Source organism: Pungitius pungitius, chromosome 6, assembly GCF_949316345.1.
Source record: "Pungitius pungitius chromosome 6, fPunPun2.1, whole genome shotgun sequence".
Lineage (NCBI taxonomy): Eukaryota > Metazoa > Chordata > Actinopteri > Perciformes > Gasterosteidae > Pungitius > Pungitius pungitius.
The window spans coordinates 511,356-528,541 of record NC_084905.1 but is presented as its reverse complement, the minus strand read 5'-3'; the positions used below and the strand labels follow the sequence as shown (position 1 = coordinate 528,541).

The 17,186-nt window shown below is 41.2% G+C and overlaps 2 protein-coding genes across 2 annotated transcripts; one reads left to right on the top strand and one right to left on the bottom strand.

Moving 5' to 3' along the window:
* Positions 1–881: 881 nt before the first annotated feature.
* On the bottom strand, positions 882–6,618 carry LOC119195803 (kelch domain-containing protein 10-like). Its single transcript, XM_037451070.2, has 10 exons — positions 6,369–6,618; positions 5,837–5,929; positions 5,390–5,611; positions 3,855–4,009; positions 3,566–3,714; positions 2,971–3,055; positions 2,820–2,886; positions 2,701–2,748; positions 2,481–2,620; positions 882–1,590 (listed from the first exon to the last, which is right to left on the bottom strand). Exons 1-10 carry the CDS (start codon positions 6,448–6,450, stop codon positions 1,381–1,383), a joined length of 1,251 nt encoding a protein of 416 aa, XP_037306967.1. The 5' UTR covers positions 6,451–6,618; the 3' UTR covers positions 882–1,380.
* Positions 6,619–9,771: 3,153 nt separating this feature from the next.
* Positions 9,772–17,121, top strand: LOC119195988 (ubiquitin-conjugating enzyme E2 H-like). The gene is made up of 7 exons (XM_037451345.2): positions 9,772–10,056; positions 12,725–12,801; positions 12,974–13,048; positions 13,146–13,185; positions 13,387–13,439; positions 14,486–14,614; positions 14,934–17,121. The coding sequence occupies exons 1-7, from the start codon at positions 10,004–10,006 to the stop codon at positions 15,056–15,058; spliced, it is 552 nt and encodes a 183-aa protein (XP_037307242.1). The 5' UTR covers positions 9,772–10,003; the 3' UTR covers positions 15,059–17,121.
* Positions 17,122–17,186: the final 65 nt, after the last annotated feature.

Below are 17,186 nucleotides of genomic sequence, written 5' to 3'. Positions count from 1 at the left end.
CATCAGGTCTGAGCATGTGCTCCATAAGATAAATAAGGCATTAACATGTCAAACATGAAGTAATTGAGTTTTCTATATGAAAATGGGCATTGTCTTAGAAGAGTTATCTTAGTATTATACCAACAGTTACAGTGATGGTGGGACAGGATACGAGGAGCTGCTAAGTTACCACAGTATTTAACCACAGAAAGATGCTTCATTGATGTGATCTCTGTTTGCATGAATCTTTTACCTTGGACATGGTGAATGTTTGTGGAGCTCTTCAGAATGAGTCTGATCACAGTATTTCACATCCTGAGTACGCCTCAAGACTCTACCTTGTTACTCGCTAAAAAATCCTGCACCACTTATTTTAGAAGTATTACCACAGCACAGAGCAAAGACCTTTCCTTATGTTACAGTACAAATGGTTCAAATGGAGTTATGGCATGAACTGTACTAAACAATGGAATCATGAAGAAAAAAAAGCTAATTTTTGCTTCAATTGCAATAAAATAAGTAACAAATGTGTATAAATTATTGAAAATGAAATGAAAAAATATCTACCGCATTATTACTCATGAGCAGAAAGATCCAGCAACAACACCAGGTATGTCCCATGGGGGGGAAAGTCTACATATACAGAGAGAATAAAAGCCCAAAATGTAGAAATAAAAAGGCTCACTGGAATCACTGGTGGGTGGATGAACTTAATGTGATGTTTCCTTAATGTAGAATAATAACCAAAGAGGCACTTGAAGATTCACAGTGATGCCATATAGATGTTTTTAAAAGAGGCCCAACAGGATGAAATGATTTACCATTTGTACTGTACATTTATGATCACAGTTCAATATCGGCATTCTTAGACGCTTTAATTGACTTACTTTTTTGGATATCACAGCTATAACGTGCCCATTGTTTATCAGCTGTGTGGCTTTTTTCAGATAAGCTGGTTGATGTCTAATTAACTACATGGAAATTTAGGTTAATATCAGCAATGTTTGAAACAACATTTATTTTGCCTGGTAACTAACCCTGCTCATACGACACATGTATGGTAAAAAACATTTAAAAAATCAATGAATGACCACGAGAAAGCACTATAATGTTGATCCAACATTGAGTGCAGAGGGAGAGAAAGTGATCCACACAGAAGCTTGACGTCTGATGGATTCATGCAAAATAAAACCTGATCCAACACAAAGAAACTGCAATAACGTTGCACTTTTCTTTTCTTTTTTACAACTCACTTTTACATAAAAATAAAGTTAAAAAGGCATTCAGTTTTTTTTGGAATCATCTGACATCAGACGGTCTCTTTTTAGTCATGAGGGATTTTTTTTTGTTGAATTAGTGCCGTTTCATCACATGCTACTTCCTGCTGTCTCTGTGCTGGGTTCATTTCAGCCGCTGGACCAACGTGTGCGTCAGTCCCAGGCCGAGCAGCTGAAGCGTGGACAGCTGAGCTAAGTGAGGGAACCTTTTCAGCAGGTTCTCCCAGCTCAGCTCCAGCAGGCTGGGCACCACCAACCACACTTTGTACAAAGAGCCGGACCTTCTGTTCCCGAACATGTTGACGACACCGCCGTGCACATACATGCAGCCCGCCTAGAGGACACAAACCGGGCCACAGATTACAACCAAAACTAATGACTAATTATGTAGACAATTAGCCAAAAAAAAAGTAAAAATGTCTTTTTTCAGCTCAACCAATGTCAAGTCAAGGATGAGCTGGGGTATAAGGAAAATGCACGGGAGGAAAACAGAAAGAAGGGTGCTGACGAGTTCACGTTGAATCAGCGCAAAGGAGGAGTTTGACATGCCGCGGAAAAACGCTGAAAACAACGTGTACGAGACCTGGAAGATCTACGTGGTGTGAGGAGGCAGCCGGTAAGAGAAGGAACCTTAAATCACGTGGTCCTGCACCGGGCCTTGTATATTTATTGGGTTGTACTGACCATTGTGGGAGGATGGTTTACTAATTTGCACTTTGTTTGATACATTTAAGCTGTTGGGCTTTTTTAACTACATCTCAAAATGTACTTTTTTAGGAGTTTATTCAAGTTCAAGTTGTTAAATTAAAGCATGTTCACACATGATCATGTTAGTGCCGTGTGCTGTATATTGCTGGGGACTTATCTATGTTTCCGTTTGTAGTTTTTTTTTTTTACCTAATTGCTTGATTGGAAAATTGCTATTTAAATGCTGCTGATCTGAAAATGAAAAGAAAAAAAGTGGAACCTGATCTACTGCCTTGGACTCAGTTATTCAGTTTCAGGAATTGAGTGGAATGCAGTACGTAAAAAAGTGCCTTCAGAAGAAAACTGACAACACGACAACTAGTATTATCATTTGCGGTTCATAGGATTGTAAAATTAAAACTCTTGGAAAAATAGACAAATAACAAAAATAGAAATCTACATTTAAAAATAAAATCCGTCTCACACAATGCAGAAGAGAAATCTGCTGACCACGTTAGATGTAAAAAATGTACTAACCGGAGTGACTGCAGCACAGTGAAAATAGGCCGGTTCTGGCATTGCCGCAGGCAGCTTGGTCCACTGAAACGTCTGCAGGTTGATTTTCCACAGGTCAGAGAGGATCAGCTCTCCGTTATAACCCCCACATATAAACACCTCTGGAGGGAGAAAGAGAGCGAGACCTAGTTAAAGTAAAAGCATTTCAGATGCTGAAGATGCTGAGTTAAATGGTCCTTACCGTCTTTGACCTGCACACAGCTGTGGCAACGGCGAGCAGCAGGAAATCCTGTCATGATAATGACAAAGTAAATTCAATGTGCAGTCTATAAAAAAAAAGCAAAGAAATGGATCACTAACCTATTCTTTCGTGGGGTTTGGTGACCATTTCCTCCCAGTAATTTGTCTCCAAGTTATATGCATGAATCTGATGAAGACAAATGGTATACTTTAAGTAATAAGTATTAAATGGCAACACACTATTATCAAACTATCTGCCTGCTTCTCTCACCTTATCCAGTGGGTATGATGTCCAGGAAGTCCCACCTCCAAAAATGTATATTCTCTGTCCATCATGCGCTAGTTCGTGTCTGTACCTGTAAAATTGTGCATTATTCTTCGTCCCTTCTGTTCAGTTACTGTGAGCAACTTTAACCAAATATAAAACTTCTCAAATCAAGACGTATGCTTCTATAGAATGTTCATAATTGAGCAAGACCATCTGCAAGAAAATTGGTTATTTCAAGGAATTCTGTTGCTCGAAAACACTGGAAACACTTTTGTCCACATGGACAGCAAAAGTCAACACAAAATTAAAGTATTACCAATATGAATCACTAAACTAATAACTAAATTAGCCATATTGAAAGGGCTGCAACACATTTTTAAAAACATGCTTAACTTCTCATCCTTTCAGGTGTATTAAACACTTTTTTCCTTGCTCTCTCTCTCTCTCTCTGTGCAAAACACTTTATCATCAATTTATTTTCCAAACTGGTGAATTCTCTATTTTTAAAAACAGAAAAAGGGGCCTAGAAAAAATATATTGTCAACATGATTTTTTTCAAACCCAATTCCCTATATTTGCATACTGCTTGCTGTCTCACCTTTCCTCTGGTAGATCTGACGGTGCATTGTTGGGTTTGAGCTGGGTCCACTCTCTAGTGGTCAGGTCCAGCCTGTGCAGGTCGGTACTGTAAAGGTAGCCTGTTGTCCCGCCAAACACGTAGAGGTAGCCATTAATGATGACCATGGCCTGCAAGGGGACAACACTTGTAGATGTTGTTTGGTGGAAAAAAGAGCTACAAATTCCGTCCAAATACGTTTGAATGTAAGAAGACAGAGAATAAGATTTTATGACTGCTAAACCAGCGACGTGGAGACTAACACTGTTACCTGTCCGTAGACCTTGTTGGGTTTCTTCCCTCTGCAGTTGAGCAGGTTCCATCTCTTGTACTGAACATTGCAAACATGGACGTCATTCCCATTGTTTTCACCAAACGGAATCCCAGTGCCACCAAATACAAGCAAGTTGTTGCCATGGAAAACAGCTAAAAGGGAGAGATGCATGACAACCAGACATTTCTGTATTACAGTTCTATATTTATTACAGCACGTGCACGTGAAAGTGGATCATAGACTTCGTGTCTGACAGGAAGCAGCATGTGAGGCTCGGGACACATGTCTCAGCCTATTGCTCCATCAGCACCGGTTCACCCAGAGCTCTTCTCCCTGTACACAAACAACTGCAACTCCAGTCACCAGACAGTCAAGGTCCTGGTTTGCCAATGACACCACCCTCATTGGACTGATCTCTGGTGGGGATGAGTCCACCTACAGGGGGGAATCTGACCATATGGTGACGTGGTGCGGCCAAAACAACCTGGAGATCAACAGTCTGAAGACAGCAGAGATGGTTGAAGCAGCTCCACCTTCCCCCATCACCACTTTGGAGTCCTTCCGTTTCCTGGGCTCCATCATCACCCAGGACCTCAAGTGAGAGTCGAACATCAGTTCCATCACCAAGAAGGCTCTGCAAAGGCTGTTCTTCCTGAAGAAATTCAACCTGCCAATGACCACGATGGTGCATTTCTACCCCGCCTTCATCACATCTATCCTCTGCTCCATCATCCTCCACCGTGTGGTACGCTGGAGCCACAGCCAAAGACAAGGGCAGGCTGCAGCGTGTCATCCGCTCTGTAGAGAGGTGATCGGATGCAATCTGCCTTCTCTCCAGGACTTGTTTGCTTCCAGTGAGCTAGAAAGATTGTTACCAACCCCTCTCACCCCGGACAAAACCTGTTTGTGCCCCTTCCATCCAGCAGGACGCTGAGGTCCATCAGGAACAAGACCTCCCTTCACACGCCACATGCACTTGTCACTTTCTGTTCGCTGGTACACTTAATTTTTAACTTCTCACTTTTATTCCTTTATTTGTAAACTAACCCACAGCCTTATATTCCAACACACAGCATTATATTTTATCATATGCATTGATGCACTATGCTGTCTGGTTGTCCACTGACATATTATGGTAATAAATGTTTCCTCATTCCTGAATTCACAGATTGCTTAGAACCTTTACAAAGGTGGGTTAAAATAGACCTACTGATACAATCACTCACTCCCAGTTGCAGCTTACAAAATACGGCATTAAAAGTCGACCGAAGACTTTTGACCACTACTGACACCAAAGATGCAGTGTTTTGATGAATTGGTCCTTGTGCGGTTTGTTTCCAATGTTCAACCAGCATGGACGTGTATTAAGATGCAAATGCCACTTACATGAGGGTGAATAAAAGTTGATGCAATAACACACAAAAAAGTGAGCCAATTAAATAGACAAAGACCATGCATAAACTCAACAGGGTACCCGCATATGGCTCCATAAGGACAACGCGTGGTTTCGTGCAGGGGACGCCAATCCTTACCTGACATGGAGGCCAGCTCTGTGGGCATGTAACCCTCCGGCCGGACTTGTTGCCAGGTGGCCGTGGCAAAATGAAATCGCCAAAGTTCCCTGAAAAGAGGGTAGTCTTCATTCTCTGACCCGCCTGCCTCCTCAAAATCTGGGTTGTAGCCTCCAAAGACATAGAGGTTAGTGCTGTCTGCTACACAGCGGTGTCCGCTTCGGGCCGGGGGCACGCAATGTCCTGTGGGACGAGCAGGTTTGAGACAGACCCAATGGGACAGTCGGCAATGTAGGTGGGATGATGTAAGCATAGGACATCACAAAGCATCAATATAAGACAAGTTAACACCAAATGACTAGAAGTAAAAGGGAAGCACACAATTCGACAGCTAGAGCACACAGTACGTATTAAACAGGATCACTCCGTCACACAGACAGCTTATCTTCTTTTTCATAGTCTCAGCACCTTCTCTCAGAAACCTGTTGGGGATCCGCAGGTTGGGGCAGGAAGGGGAAAAGATGCGCCGAGCCTGGAGCCACCGGGCCCGCTTCTTGGAGCCTGTCAATCAGCAATCACACACGTGACAAGAAAGAGACAGAAACGTGTAGAGTTATTGTACCTGTATGTCACTGATCACACGACCTCTTAAGGATGAGTCTGTTGTCTATCATCAGAACTAGAAGGTACCATTCGTATTGCATGTTTTTAATAGTGTCAATATTGACAGTTTTTGTCTCAAATTGAAAACGTTATATTTAACGTATTGATAACTTGTTAAGCAAACGTTAGGCACACATTTGTGGAGTTCACACGTAGAAAAGAAGCTTCCGTAGCCTCGTGAGCTAGCCCTAACCTTAGCTCACTCACTGACACAGAGACGGAATAAACGAGGACTAACGGTGCCCAGAAGGACCGCTGTTTCTCGGTTAGCTTGTTGTAGCTGGTACCGGGGGCTGGCGTCGCTTGTTCCGAGGAGCGGTGCGTTTAGTTTACTCACCTGGGTCGCGGCTGAGGGGCCTCCACGACAGTTTCTCAAACTTATTGAGCTGACTGATGGTTCCGTGTTCGGCCGACGACATCTCGACGGTGAACCGCACGCGCGGGCTTGGCTCACACCCAGAACTGGACCCGGAACCCGCTTCGCGAGCTGCGGCGATCACAGCGGAATAAAACAAAGACAACAACAATAGCCAGCGGACACATCTGCTGCTGCTGTTGCTGCCCCGCAGCGTCACGGCCAGCTGTCCCTGAACCGACCAATCAGATGAGGGGAGACCCCCTCGTGTCGCGTTCAAGAGTTTCACGGTGATGTTTGTGTTTCGCAAAACTGAAGCGTCTCTGAACATTGAAGTCCAAGTTAAAGAATAGCCAAAAGATACCCTCGCTAAAAACGCTCTGCATTCTGTATTTGGTAAAGTATTAGTCAAATAATTCAGTTACCTGTAGTACAACAAGGTCTGACAGAAGTAGCAGATAATTAGAATAAGAAATGTAGCTTTTTTTCATCCAACTAACTGTTTAAAATCTACAGATGTTACATTTGCATTACATTTTCTAGTATTGTTACATTTTACTATTGCTCTATTGAGATCATTCACGCCACAGGAACGTCTTTTACTTGTATTTGCCGACCTAAGGACTATAGAATTAGGTAAAGATATAAATTCATCAACAAAATGTTTAAAGAACATGACTTTTATCAAAGTAAAGCTAAACAATAGCATTTGGTGTCACTCTGAGTGAAACACATGGTGGGAGGAACACCTTTTGATCAACTGAAACAACAGTCAACCTTTCCCCCAGATCCTCTGGGCCTGCTTGGCTGACATGTGGTAATCTGGATTTGAAGCTCATATGGGAAAGCTGAAGAAGCAAAAACAGATCCATCCCACGAGAAGCTGCTTGGGTCTTTCCAAACATGGACTGTGTGAAAATAAGCAACGCCTAATTAAGAATCGTAAAAGAGAGTTGTATCAGTGACTGTCACCGTTGAGATAGTGATCATCAGATCAAACACACTTTTGTTTTGTCTTTTTGATGTTATTTCCCTACAGTTCACACTAACAGTAGAGTGTCACATTTGCTATGTAAATGCAATCTTGTTCATGTTTAACATAAGAAAACATTGCCGCCTGTTCAGACCCCGCAGTTGTTACGATAAAAAACGTTTTTTTGTTTTGTGCTGAGATAAATGCCCACAATGCACTAATCAATTAGATAGATTAGAGATTCATGTTGATCATCCCTCCAGAGATTCCTTCTTGTCATAAAAATGTAAACCAGATGTTCTTGTAATGTATAGAACAATGGTTAGACAGACGTTATTATCATTATCGTTCAAATGTGATCTAAATATAATGAGGCCGTATATTCTATACTCTAGAACGAGTGATCAGGTTAACCAGTATCCAACACGTAAACAGTTAGCTTTTGTTTTTTTTTTATATTGGGGTGGCATTTGAAAAGAACACAAAAGGTTTACACATGGTCACTGTATCCACTACCGATTACTCTGTGGCCTTCATTCATGGAGGTCATCGCTTGAAACCATCTGATCAAAAGTAATCTGACTCATGCACCAAGGTACAATCATGATATCCGTTTGTTAATTCATGAAAAGAGATTCAAATTGATAAGCAAATCATTCAGAATGATGCCATTCGGTTCTGCCATGTAAACTACCTAAAACATGTTATTTTGTATTTACCTGGAAACATTTAAAGCCAATAAACAACTTCTGTCATTAATCATGGATTAGACTTGAACCTAAGAAAGGGTCATTAATTGACTTTCCACAGAAACACAGCAAATAACATTAGCAAAGCAAAAAGAGGTTTCACTAGCTGTTCTCATTGTATAAGAAGCGGAGTCTTGTGACCCCAGGAGGTCATCCTACGACCACCTGACAACTGTCTTTCCTCATGTGAAATTTTTCAAGGCTTATGTGACATACTTATCCTGCCGAATGTGCTTGTTTTCCCCTCATCGTCAGTGTTTTTCACATCTTGAGTGTTTACATCTACAGGCAGGATTTTAGCTGCTATAGCATTGCTCCTTTCAAACACAAATATGTGGGAAAGGATTTTAGATGACCTGAGATCACTGCTGGCCAACCATTAAGTTGAATGTATTTTATTTGCAAGTAGTCCAATGAAAATATATTACAGCAAATGATTAATTAAGATAATGGATTTATAACTTACTGCCTATGTGTACTTTTAAGACTTAAAACTAGGTTAAGAGGTTATCCTACTCTAAGATGTGTTTAATACAGTTCCATATAGACCAGAATATCATAACAATGTGAATGAACAGTATACAATACAAAACATGAAATATTAAGCAAGCAACAAGCAAGCTCACAAATATGGGCTTGATTTGACTTCATCTCATTTGGATCAATTCCACTTTATTTTCTTGTGATTAAGTCATTTACTAACTGTACATTTTAGATCTATTTCTTTTTTCATAGGATGTGGAGATTTGGTCAATGATTTAGATTTCAAAGTAAAGTGGCACTGGGTTTTGTTGCTTTTATTGATGCACCAGATGTGGGGGACACATTTAATTGCAAATAACAATGCGGCAAGACTAAATGTTAGAAATGCTGTTACAATAAAGCAATATAGAACCAGCATAAACTATCTTGTCTCAAGCTAACCATAAAGTACAAACCATTAAGAAAACTGAACATTATTAACTTGATGAGTACAGGATGCATTGCAATGAGCCTCTGTCATATTAGACAATTGGTATCATCATGTGACCTTGTAGAATATAACCTACTGGACATGTTGTGTATGTCTAATTAACGGATACTTACCATTATAAAGTGTGGTATCAAAAGGTAAATACTCAAATGTTCGTATTAAACTTTCTATCATTCTTGCATTCAGCCTCAAACGCTTAATTTCATCACAGACTTTAGAATGATAGAAAGACTCGCATTTCTATTTGACTTAGGATCTTTGAGTAGTATTTGATCAGCCTCATTTAATAAACGAATCCGAAACGATAATATATTCAAACTTCCATCTTCAAGAGAAGGATAAACGCAGTTTTAATTGCTGTCATAAATAACACGCTTATAGTGTAGTCGTGCTGCTCCGTGAAGTGTATTTCTATACCTGAGCCCCTCCTACCCCCACTCTGGTCTCTGTGGGTTGATGTCATTGGAAGAGAGAGAGAGAGACCGAGAGACCTAGATACAGAGCTAGAGAGAGAGAGAGAGAGAGGGAGAGAACGAGAACTAGAGAGAGAGAGAGAGAGAGAGAGAGAGAGAGAGAGAGAGAGAGAGGGAGAGAACGAGAACTAGAGAGAGAGAGAGAGAGAGAGAGAGAGAGAGAGAACTAGAGAGAGAGAGAGAGAGAACTAGAGAGAGAGAGAGAGAGAGAGAGAGAGAGAACGAGAACTAGAGAGAGAGAGGGAGATAGAGAGTCTTCGGGACAGGACACAACTAGGTAGAGCTGGTCAGGAGATCAAGTGGGCGATGTTGCAGCTAGGATCTTGTTTGTGGACATTGTGGAAAGGTTGTTGATACAGTCCAGAGGGCTTGTAGGTATTTTCGAGCTGAAAGGTTGAGGTGGCCTTCCCGTCGCAGTATTTTTAGATCATCCGGAAAGGAATACGAAGATGTCGTCTCCAAGTCCGGGCAAGAGGCGAATGGATACCGACGTGGTGAAACTGTATCCTTTTCTGAACATAAACAACAAGCCAAAAAGACCAAACAGGATTGTTTTAAATAATTGTTGATTAAATGTCGCATATGTTCCCGATGGCTGCTGTAAGGTGGTGACCAGCTGTCTCGTGTGGCTGTCGCGGTGTTATTGATATATTGTTCGAAGTGTGTATTAATGTTAGCGTTAATCACTTCGGTGTTAATGGGTAGTTCTGTGTCTTAACGCTCGAGCCTGCCGTTCGTTGGACGTTAGCTAGCTCGCTGTTAAGTTAGCGCAATAGCCAGGAAGCTAAATTGCACTAGCGTTATTTTTGTGAACTCATTCGCATGTTAGCTAACATTAGCTTGCTAACAAAGTAGCGACGCTGTTTTGGTTTGTATCAGTCTAGAATTCGCCACGAAAAATGTCGCAATACAACGTCGGCTGAAAACTCCGTGTTAGCATTCAACGTTGTTAGCTTTAGCTTGGAAGCGATAACTTACGCTTGTCAGCCAACATTTTGTGGTGTAGTCGGGCTGACAACGCAATGCGAATGACAAGCTAAAACGACTTTACATTTAGGAAAGGCTTCTTTGGAGAGACACGTTTATTTTACCGTGATTTTAGTAACGTTAACGTAAATGTAGCTAGCTGTTAGCCTGCTATCGCCAAGAGAGAACCAACAGCGCCGATGCAACGTAACAGAGACGATCTTTGACTAATGGCAAAGTCAACAGATAATGTTAACTAATCACATTACCGTTGATTATCGTTAGTGGGTACAGTGACCATGTTTAAACTTGTTGTGTGCTTTCTAATGCTGCCCCAATAGAAACATATCTTGCTAATTGCAGATAAACAACCAAGCTCACGTCAGTTTACGTTTTGGACACTCTACGCGTCTCATGTTAATCACATGTTCTCGATTAAAGAATATACAGACTAATTATATTTAGATTACATTTGAACGATACCAAAAGCGGAAGGAAATGTGCGAATTAATTTGTGTATGTATGTGTGTGTGTGTGTGTGTGTGTGTGTGTGTGTGTATATATACAAACATTTTTCTCAGCTCTGTTTTACCACAGTTTTGTTATCATTTATTTTTATTTGCAGTTTTTGCTTAAAGTTTGCGTGAACGGATTTCTGGCAGCGTGAGGCGAATTGTTTTGTTTTTGTCCTGCAGCTAGATGCTGCGCTCTCATTGGTCAGCCTGTTACCATCCGGAACATGGTAGAGGGCGGGGTTTAACACACAGCTGATCGAGGAAAAACAAGCGTGCGGTACGGGCGCTGTGCAGGGCCGGGCCGGGCCTTGGAAAATCCAGTTCATGGCAGGGCGGTGCTATATATTGTACTTACGCAACAACATGTTATTATGCGTAGTTACAAAAAAATGTACTTTTTTTATTCTTTTATGTGAACACATTTTGTTTAGAAAGTTTGAGTTTTCCATTAAAACATTTTTGACGCAATCATTGACAGTTAATGAATAGAATGTATCAAGGAATGCTGCCAAACATTTAATTTAGAGGAATTGATCAGATTGGATCAGTGTTGACTTATTTATGACATATCACTTCATTCTATTCCTAATATTTAAATATCAGTATCTGGTCGTTTAACATATCTTTAGCTCACTATAATAACCCTGTCGTTAACCCTCTCTTAATACGTGTCTGATTCTTCTGGGTAAAATGCTCAGGTGCAGGTATTTTTATACACAGCCAAACTTTTTAGTTGATTCATGTACATAAGAGAATATGAATGCAGGGTCCCATGGTGATAATAACATGGCAAGATTCTACAACAGCCAGGCATGATCATTAATAGTCATGTCTATAAAAATATGCAAACGAGGGAAAATACAAAGATTATGGTTTCGGCAGTAATTGGGCTAGTTTGGTTTTATTGCTGTCATTATTAAGTATGGATGAGTAATCTAAGCAATCTTTTGGAAGTCATCGAGGGGTTAAGCAAAGTCTATGTCATTCTGTGTCATTTTTTAAGACCAAATGCCTGATCACACTGAGCTACCCTGTTTTCTTTCTGATGTGGGTGGTGAACCTTTTTTTAGGGAGTGACAGCATTTGAAACCGTTGCTCCGGTATGTAGGTATTTTGCCTCCTGATAAGCTGTCTATAAATGTTATTTGGGCTCCAGCGGTTTGGTTAAATTAGCAGACAAGTGTTTCCTCGGTTCGATTGTTGAGATAGAGGTAACACAATTATTTATTACAGGATAATTTACACTTCACTAGTGTCTTTTGTGGTTTTTTCTCACACAGACTGAATGGGACCAACCTTTTATGTCTCATTCTCATGCCTTTCTCTGTTACCACACGCTGTGATTATGACATTGTCGCCCCACCCAAGTCACCTCCCATCTCCTCCAGCTGTAGTTGCCAGCAAAACATGAACACTCCCATCCGCCCTGCTTGCTTTAAAGGTGGTTGAAGGCCTGACGGTTTTCCGACTGCTCTGCTCACCGTCCTCGCTCATGGTATTGATCCTCTGTTTGACTTTAGCCTGTCCTAGTTCAGAGAGAGAGAGAGAGAGAGAGAGAGAGAGAGATGTTGCGTTTGACCCTAAAATATAAATCCAGCAGCTGGTTTGTTACATTTTTGTGGAACATGTGTTCGACTTCTCTGCCTCTCCTGTTGTTTTCATTGAGTCTTTTCTTTAACTAAACATCAGCATTGAAAGTAAGCATGAGGTCACCATCCTCAGTGGACTCAATGAATTTGTTGTGAAGTTTCACGGACCTCCTGAAAGTAAGTAATGGTTTCATTTATTGTTCCTCTCATAGACATTTTACTGGTGTACCAGCATTGAGTCAGTGTGGCTTTTTCAAAGTAAAACGTTCATTTTTAACTGTTGTATGGGACCCTGTGATACTTTGTCAATGTGTTTAACCTCAGTGTGTATATCCATGCGTTTGTCCAGCATCGTACGAGGGAGGTGTCTGGAAGGTCCGAGTTGACCTACCAGATAAATATCCCTTCAAATCCCCCTCAATAGGTATGGCATATTCCTGCAAGTTTCGTGGTGAAGCCTTGAGTATTCCATGTTAAATATTGATTTACAACAATTAAATCTACTTTTTCTTTGTACGCAGGATTCATGAATAAAATCTTTCATCCCAACATCGATGAAGCGTAAGTATGCCTACTGTAGTGATTGAAGTATAGCTTTATATACTTATCAACCATGTATGTTTTCTTATGGTAACAACCATAGAGCCACATGCCAAGAATTGTAAATATTGTTTCCTGAAGCACATCCTCTTTGGCATATAAGAAATGAATCATTTTTTTTTTTCTTGACTTGCTTTACTCACATTGTTTTGTGTTTTTCAGGTCAGGAACCGTGTGTTTAGATGTCATCAACCAGACATGGACAGCTCTTTACGGTAGGCCACACATCCTCGGCTCTCGTTGGGAGCTGACAGTAACGGCCAATAAAGAAACACACAAAACAAGCAGCCTCGACAGTGCAGCTCTGGACAGAGCATTTCGGTTTAATCAGCTTACACCTTAGTGATAACTGCTGCTTGTATTGAGGTCATGTGCTGAGCACAGGGCTGAGGGGCCTCTGAACAGAAAGTGAGGAAAACCCTCCTGGGGGGGACTTTTCTCACTACAACCTGAACATGAACCTATGATCTTGTGTTCAGTTCTCCTGGTTTTACATTTGAGTCTCTGGTCTTCGATCACTTAATCAACTTATGAGTCCTATCAACATTTAAACAAATGGCATTTGGTTTTATAATTGTGACCATCTGTGTTTTGAAGTTGCAAGAAATGGCGAAGAGATTTATCAACAGCAACGAGCAATAACTCGTTTTCACATACGCGTCAAATGTCTGACAGATATTTGTTGATTTGTCAGGGTGTGACACCGATGTAATTAAGGGGTTAAAGATAATAACCGATTGAACAGCTGACCCTATGAAAGTCAGTAGCCTTCTTCTTAAATAGCAACAGTTATCATTTTGTTGTGGTTTTTAAAAAAACAAACATAACATCACTATATTGAACGTTGTCTGACACAATTTTAATCAGACACACAAACTGGTAAAATGCCACAAAATGATATTAACTCCTGATGTATTTTTTACTTTCTAAGTGTGTGTGGCGCTGTCAAAACTGCGCGCAGCCTTCACTCAAAATGCCTTTTTTGTGATGGATGTTAACAGGTTTCTTTACAGAATACACTGTATAGTGAGAATAAATCTTTAAGTCAATTATGTTAAATTACTTTTGTGCCCTAAAAAGTTCAATTATTGTGAGCAGAATACGATCCATCCATCCTGCTGTTTTCATTTCATTGCAGCAGAGACCTCTAGTGGATCGTGTTGTAACTACACACACGATGGAACATCTCATCAGGCTCCCTGGTATCTCTGTGGCTTTGTTGTTCTCTGTGCTGACCAATCTTTCTCCCCGTATCCCTCAGACCTCACCAACATCTTTGAGTCGTTCCTCCCTCAGCTGCTCGCCTACCCAAACCCCATCGACCCTCTGAATGGGGACGCAGCTGCCATGTACCTGCACCGACCCGAGGATTACAAACAAAAGATCCAAGGTAGCGCACAAGAGTAACACACGGAAAAATGACAGAGTTGATTTAAGAGGCAGATATACATAAAAAACACGAATAGGATCAGTGTAGGATATCCCTGTTTTTCTCAATATGTATGTATTTTAAGGAGTAAGGTGATAATTCTCACCTTCTCAAAGAGATGAAGTTATTGGAATGTTGTAAAATGATGTGGAAACTGTAAAAACTTATAGCTTGATTTTCAGATTTTTTTTATACAGACATAAAAGATGAAGAGAAGTATTTCAATGACAGCAGTTGCAGAGGGTTGCTCATCCATGTCTCCCATGTGTGTCTTTTTCAGAGTATATCCAGAAGTACGCCACAGAGGAGGCTCTAAAGGAACAGGAGGAGAGAGGGGGCGACTCCTCTTCCGAGAGCTCCATGTCAGACTTTTCGGAGGACGAGGCTCAGGACATGGAGTTGTAGTGAAGGGGGCGATCCGGTTCCTTTCAGCTCACAACAGACAGTCATTTCCTAAAGAGCAGAAACTCAGTGCTATATTCATATTTAAACAAGACACTTTTTTACAGCAACACAAGGATTTTTATTGCTATACAAGGATTTGCAGTATGATATTGCAGAATATTAACCCTTACTTAGGCATCCAAGACCACCTGCCCATCGGCCCTCCTCTTTGCCCCAATAGCCTGTTTCGATCAGAAAGGAGTGCGTCATTCATTTCCACGATCTTTGGTGGCATCATTTAAGGCTTTGACCATGCATGTCCAAACTGAGCAGCGAGACCAATGCAGGATGATGGAGGAGGACTGACATACATAGTTTTTTTTTCTTCTTCTTGTATTTATTCAACACTTCATCGGGCATCTCCTTGAAAGAAGACCGCGGATTCCCATTTGTGTTGAAGTGTCAGCGTACATCTTTTTTTTTTACACCCGTCTCCCAAGGACTTGCCATTACAATACTCGCGTCGAATGAGCAAAAGGCCGCGCGCCATAGCGCGTTCCCCTCGTGTACAGACTGCTGTGGCTGCAGATGTCCTCTGGGACAGGACTGCCCTCCGTGTGCAGACCTGCTCACGCAACCAACGCATCCAACCACGACAACACCACCGCATGCGTGTGACTAGGTGTGTAAGTGTGCGTGCCTGTGCATGAATGTAATCCAGGGAGACTCATGTTGTGAATTGAAAATCGGTGTCGTATTGAACCCTGAGCAGAAATCCCGAGACAAGGCTCACACCCCCGATGCCTCGTTTCTCAAACTCACATCTCCACCTCCTCTCCGTTTTAGGAAAGTGTTTGTCACTCTCTGAGTACCTCTGTATATTATGGCATGGCACCGAAGTAAAGTTGTGTAGCGCTTAGTGGAGCTGTAGAAACGGGGAGGACGCCTGCGTGCAGGGCCTCTGCAGGCCGGGCGGCTTCGGTGGAGATTAACCAGGTTCTTGTTGAATAATTGAACTTAATAACTTTGCCTATTGCTTGTGTTGAACTATAATAGGTGTTTGACTTGCGTAGGAATAGTTAGTTGTTTTTTTTTTTGCGGGTGGTGAATCCTATCATTATGTATTGTTTGATGCTTATATAACACAGTAGTTTCCTCACTAATTGTCCTGTAACGATGAGGAGGGTTAATACATCTTTGTCTGTGGGAGGACTCTTTAAATGACATGTTGCACCCCTGCTCCACCTGCACCCCCTTCTTATGCAAACGCATCAAAGATAATTTACGCTGTTGAGTCAGAAGTGCTTTTTGTTTCAGCCCTTCATCATTCTCATTTATGTCTTTTCTTGCTGTTGATGGCCTGTTTTCCAAAATAGTGGGACCAAAATCTTACGGATCCACGGGCTTAGTTTCATTTATCCCCCAAAAAACTGGAATTGGGATAAACCGTTTTACGTTTAAGTGAGAAGATGTTCCTTTCTGTGTCAAACCCTACTTGGAGTCTTGGAGTAAACTTAAATGGAGTAACAGATTTCTTCTTCAGTGGACAGTTTACCCAGTTGTTAAGTTTCATGATGGTACAGTGGTATGTGTTTTAAAGCAGGCTTAAAGCTTGATACATGTTTGTTACATGCATTCATTGCATTGCAGATCCATTTGATTCGTTTCTGGAAGGGAACCAAAATCTGAATTGTATTTTGTCACCAGGAAAATTGACTATTTCTACTGGAAAGAAATGGATTGTAATCAGTCGATTTGATTGATAAGCCCTTAATATATTTTTCAAATAATATCAGGGTCACTTTCATGGTTTCTTGTCAGAGGGTTCACCATCATTTGGGATGTAGCATAGGTTGGTAAAACAAGCATGTCACAATCTTTTGCCGACCGACTTTATTGGCCCAGTTACCATGGCGCCAAAGAGCCTCAACAACCACACGTGTACGTTGGTGTAGGTCTTGGGACTACATCATCCCACAATTGTCATTTTCAGCAAAAAAACAACCACTGTCCAGCCTGGCTAATCAGTGTATTTAGCTTTTCTTTTTTTTATTAATGAGACCCATATATTTGATGGCTCTAATGTGTTTGAATGTTTTTATTTTTGTCTTTTAAGCCCAATCTCCAGGAAACAAGTGGAAATAACCCT

What these genes read in the sequence shown, in the direction of transcription:
- LOC119195803 (XM_037451070.2), bottom strand. Translation starts at nt 6,450, where the DNA reads ATGTCGTCGGCCGAACACGGAACCATCAGTCAGCTCAATAAGTTTGAG. An exon ending in CCAACAAGGTCTACGGACAG is followed by an intron (nt 3,715 to 3,854) that starts GTAACAGTGTTA and finishes GTCCCCTTGCAG; the next exon opens with GCCATGGTCATCATTAATGG. An exon ending in CATCATACCCACTGGATAAG is followed by an intron (nt 2,887 to 2,970) that starts GTGAGAGAAGCA and finishes TGTCTTCATCAG; the next exon opens with ATTCATGCATATAACTTGGA.
- LOC119195988 (XM_037451345.2), top strand. Translation starts at nt 10,004, where the DNA reads ATGTCGTCTCCAAGTCCGGGCAAGAGGCGAATGGATACCGACGTGGTG. An exon ending in GTTTCACGGACCTCCTGAAA is followed by an intron (nt 12,802 to 12,973) that starts GTAAGTAATGGT and finishes GCGTTTGTCCAG; the next exon opens with CATCGTACGAGGGAGGTGTC. An exon ending in TTACAAACAAAAGATCCAAG is followed by an intron (nt 14,615 to 14,933) that starts GTAGCGCACAAG and finishes TGTCTTTTTCAG; the next exon opens with AGTATATCCAGAAGTACGCC.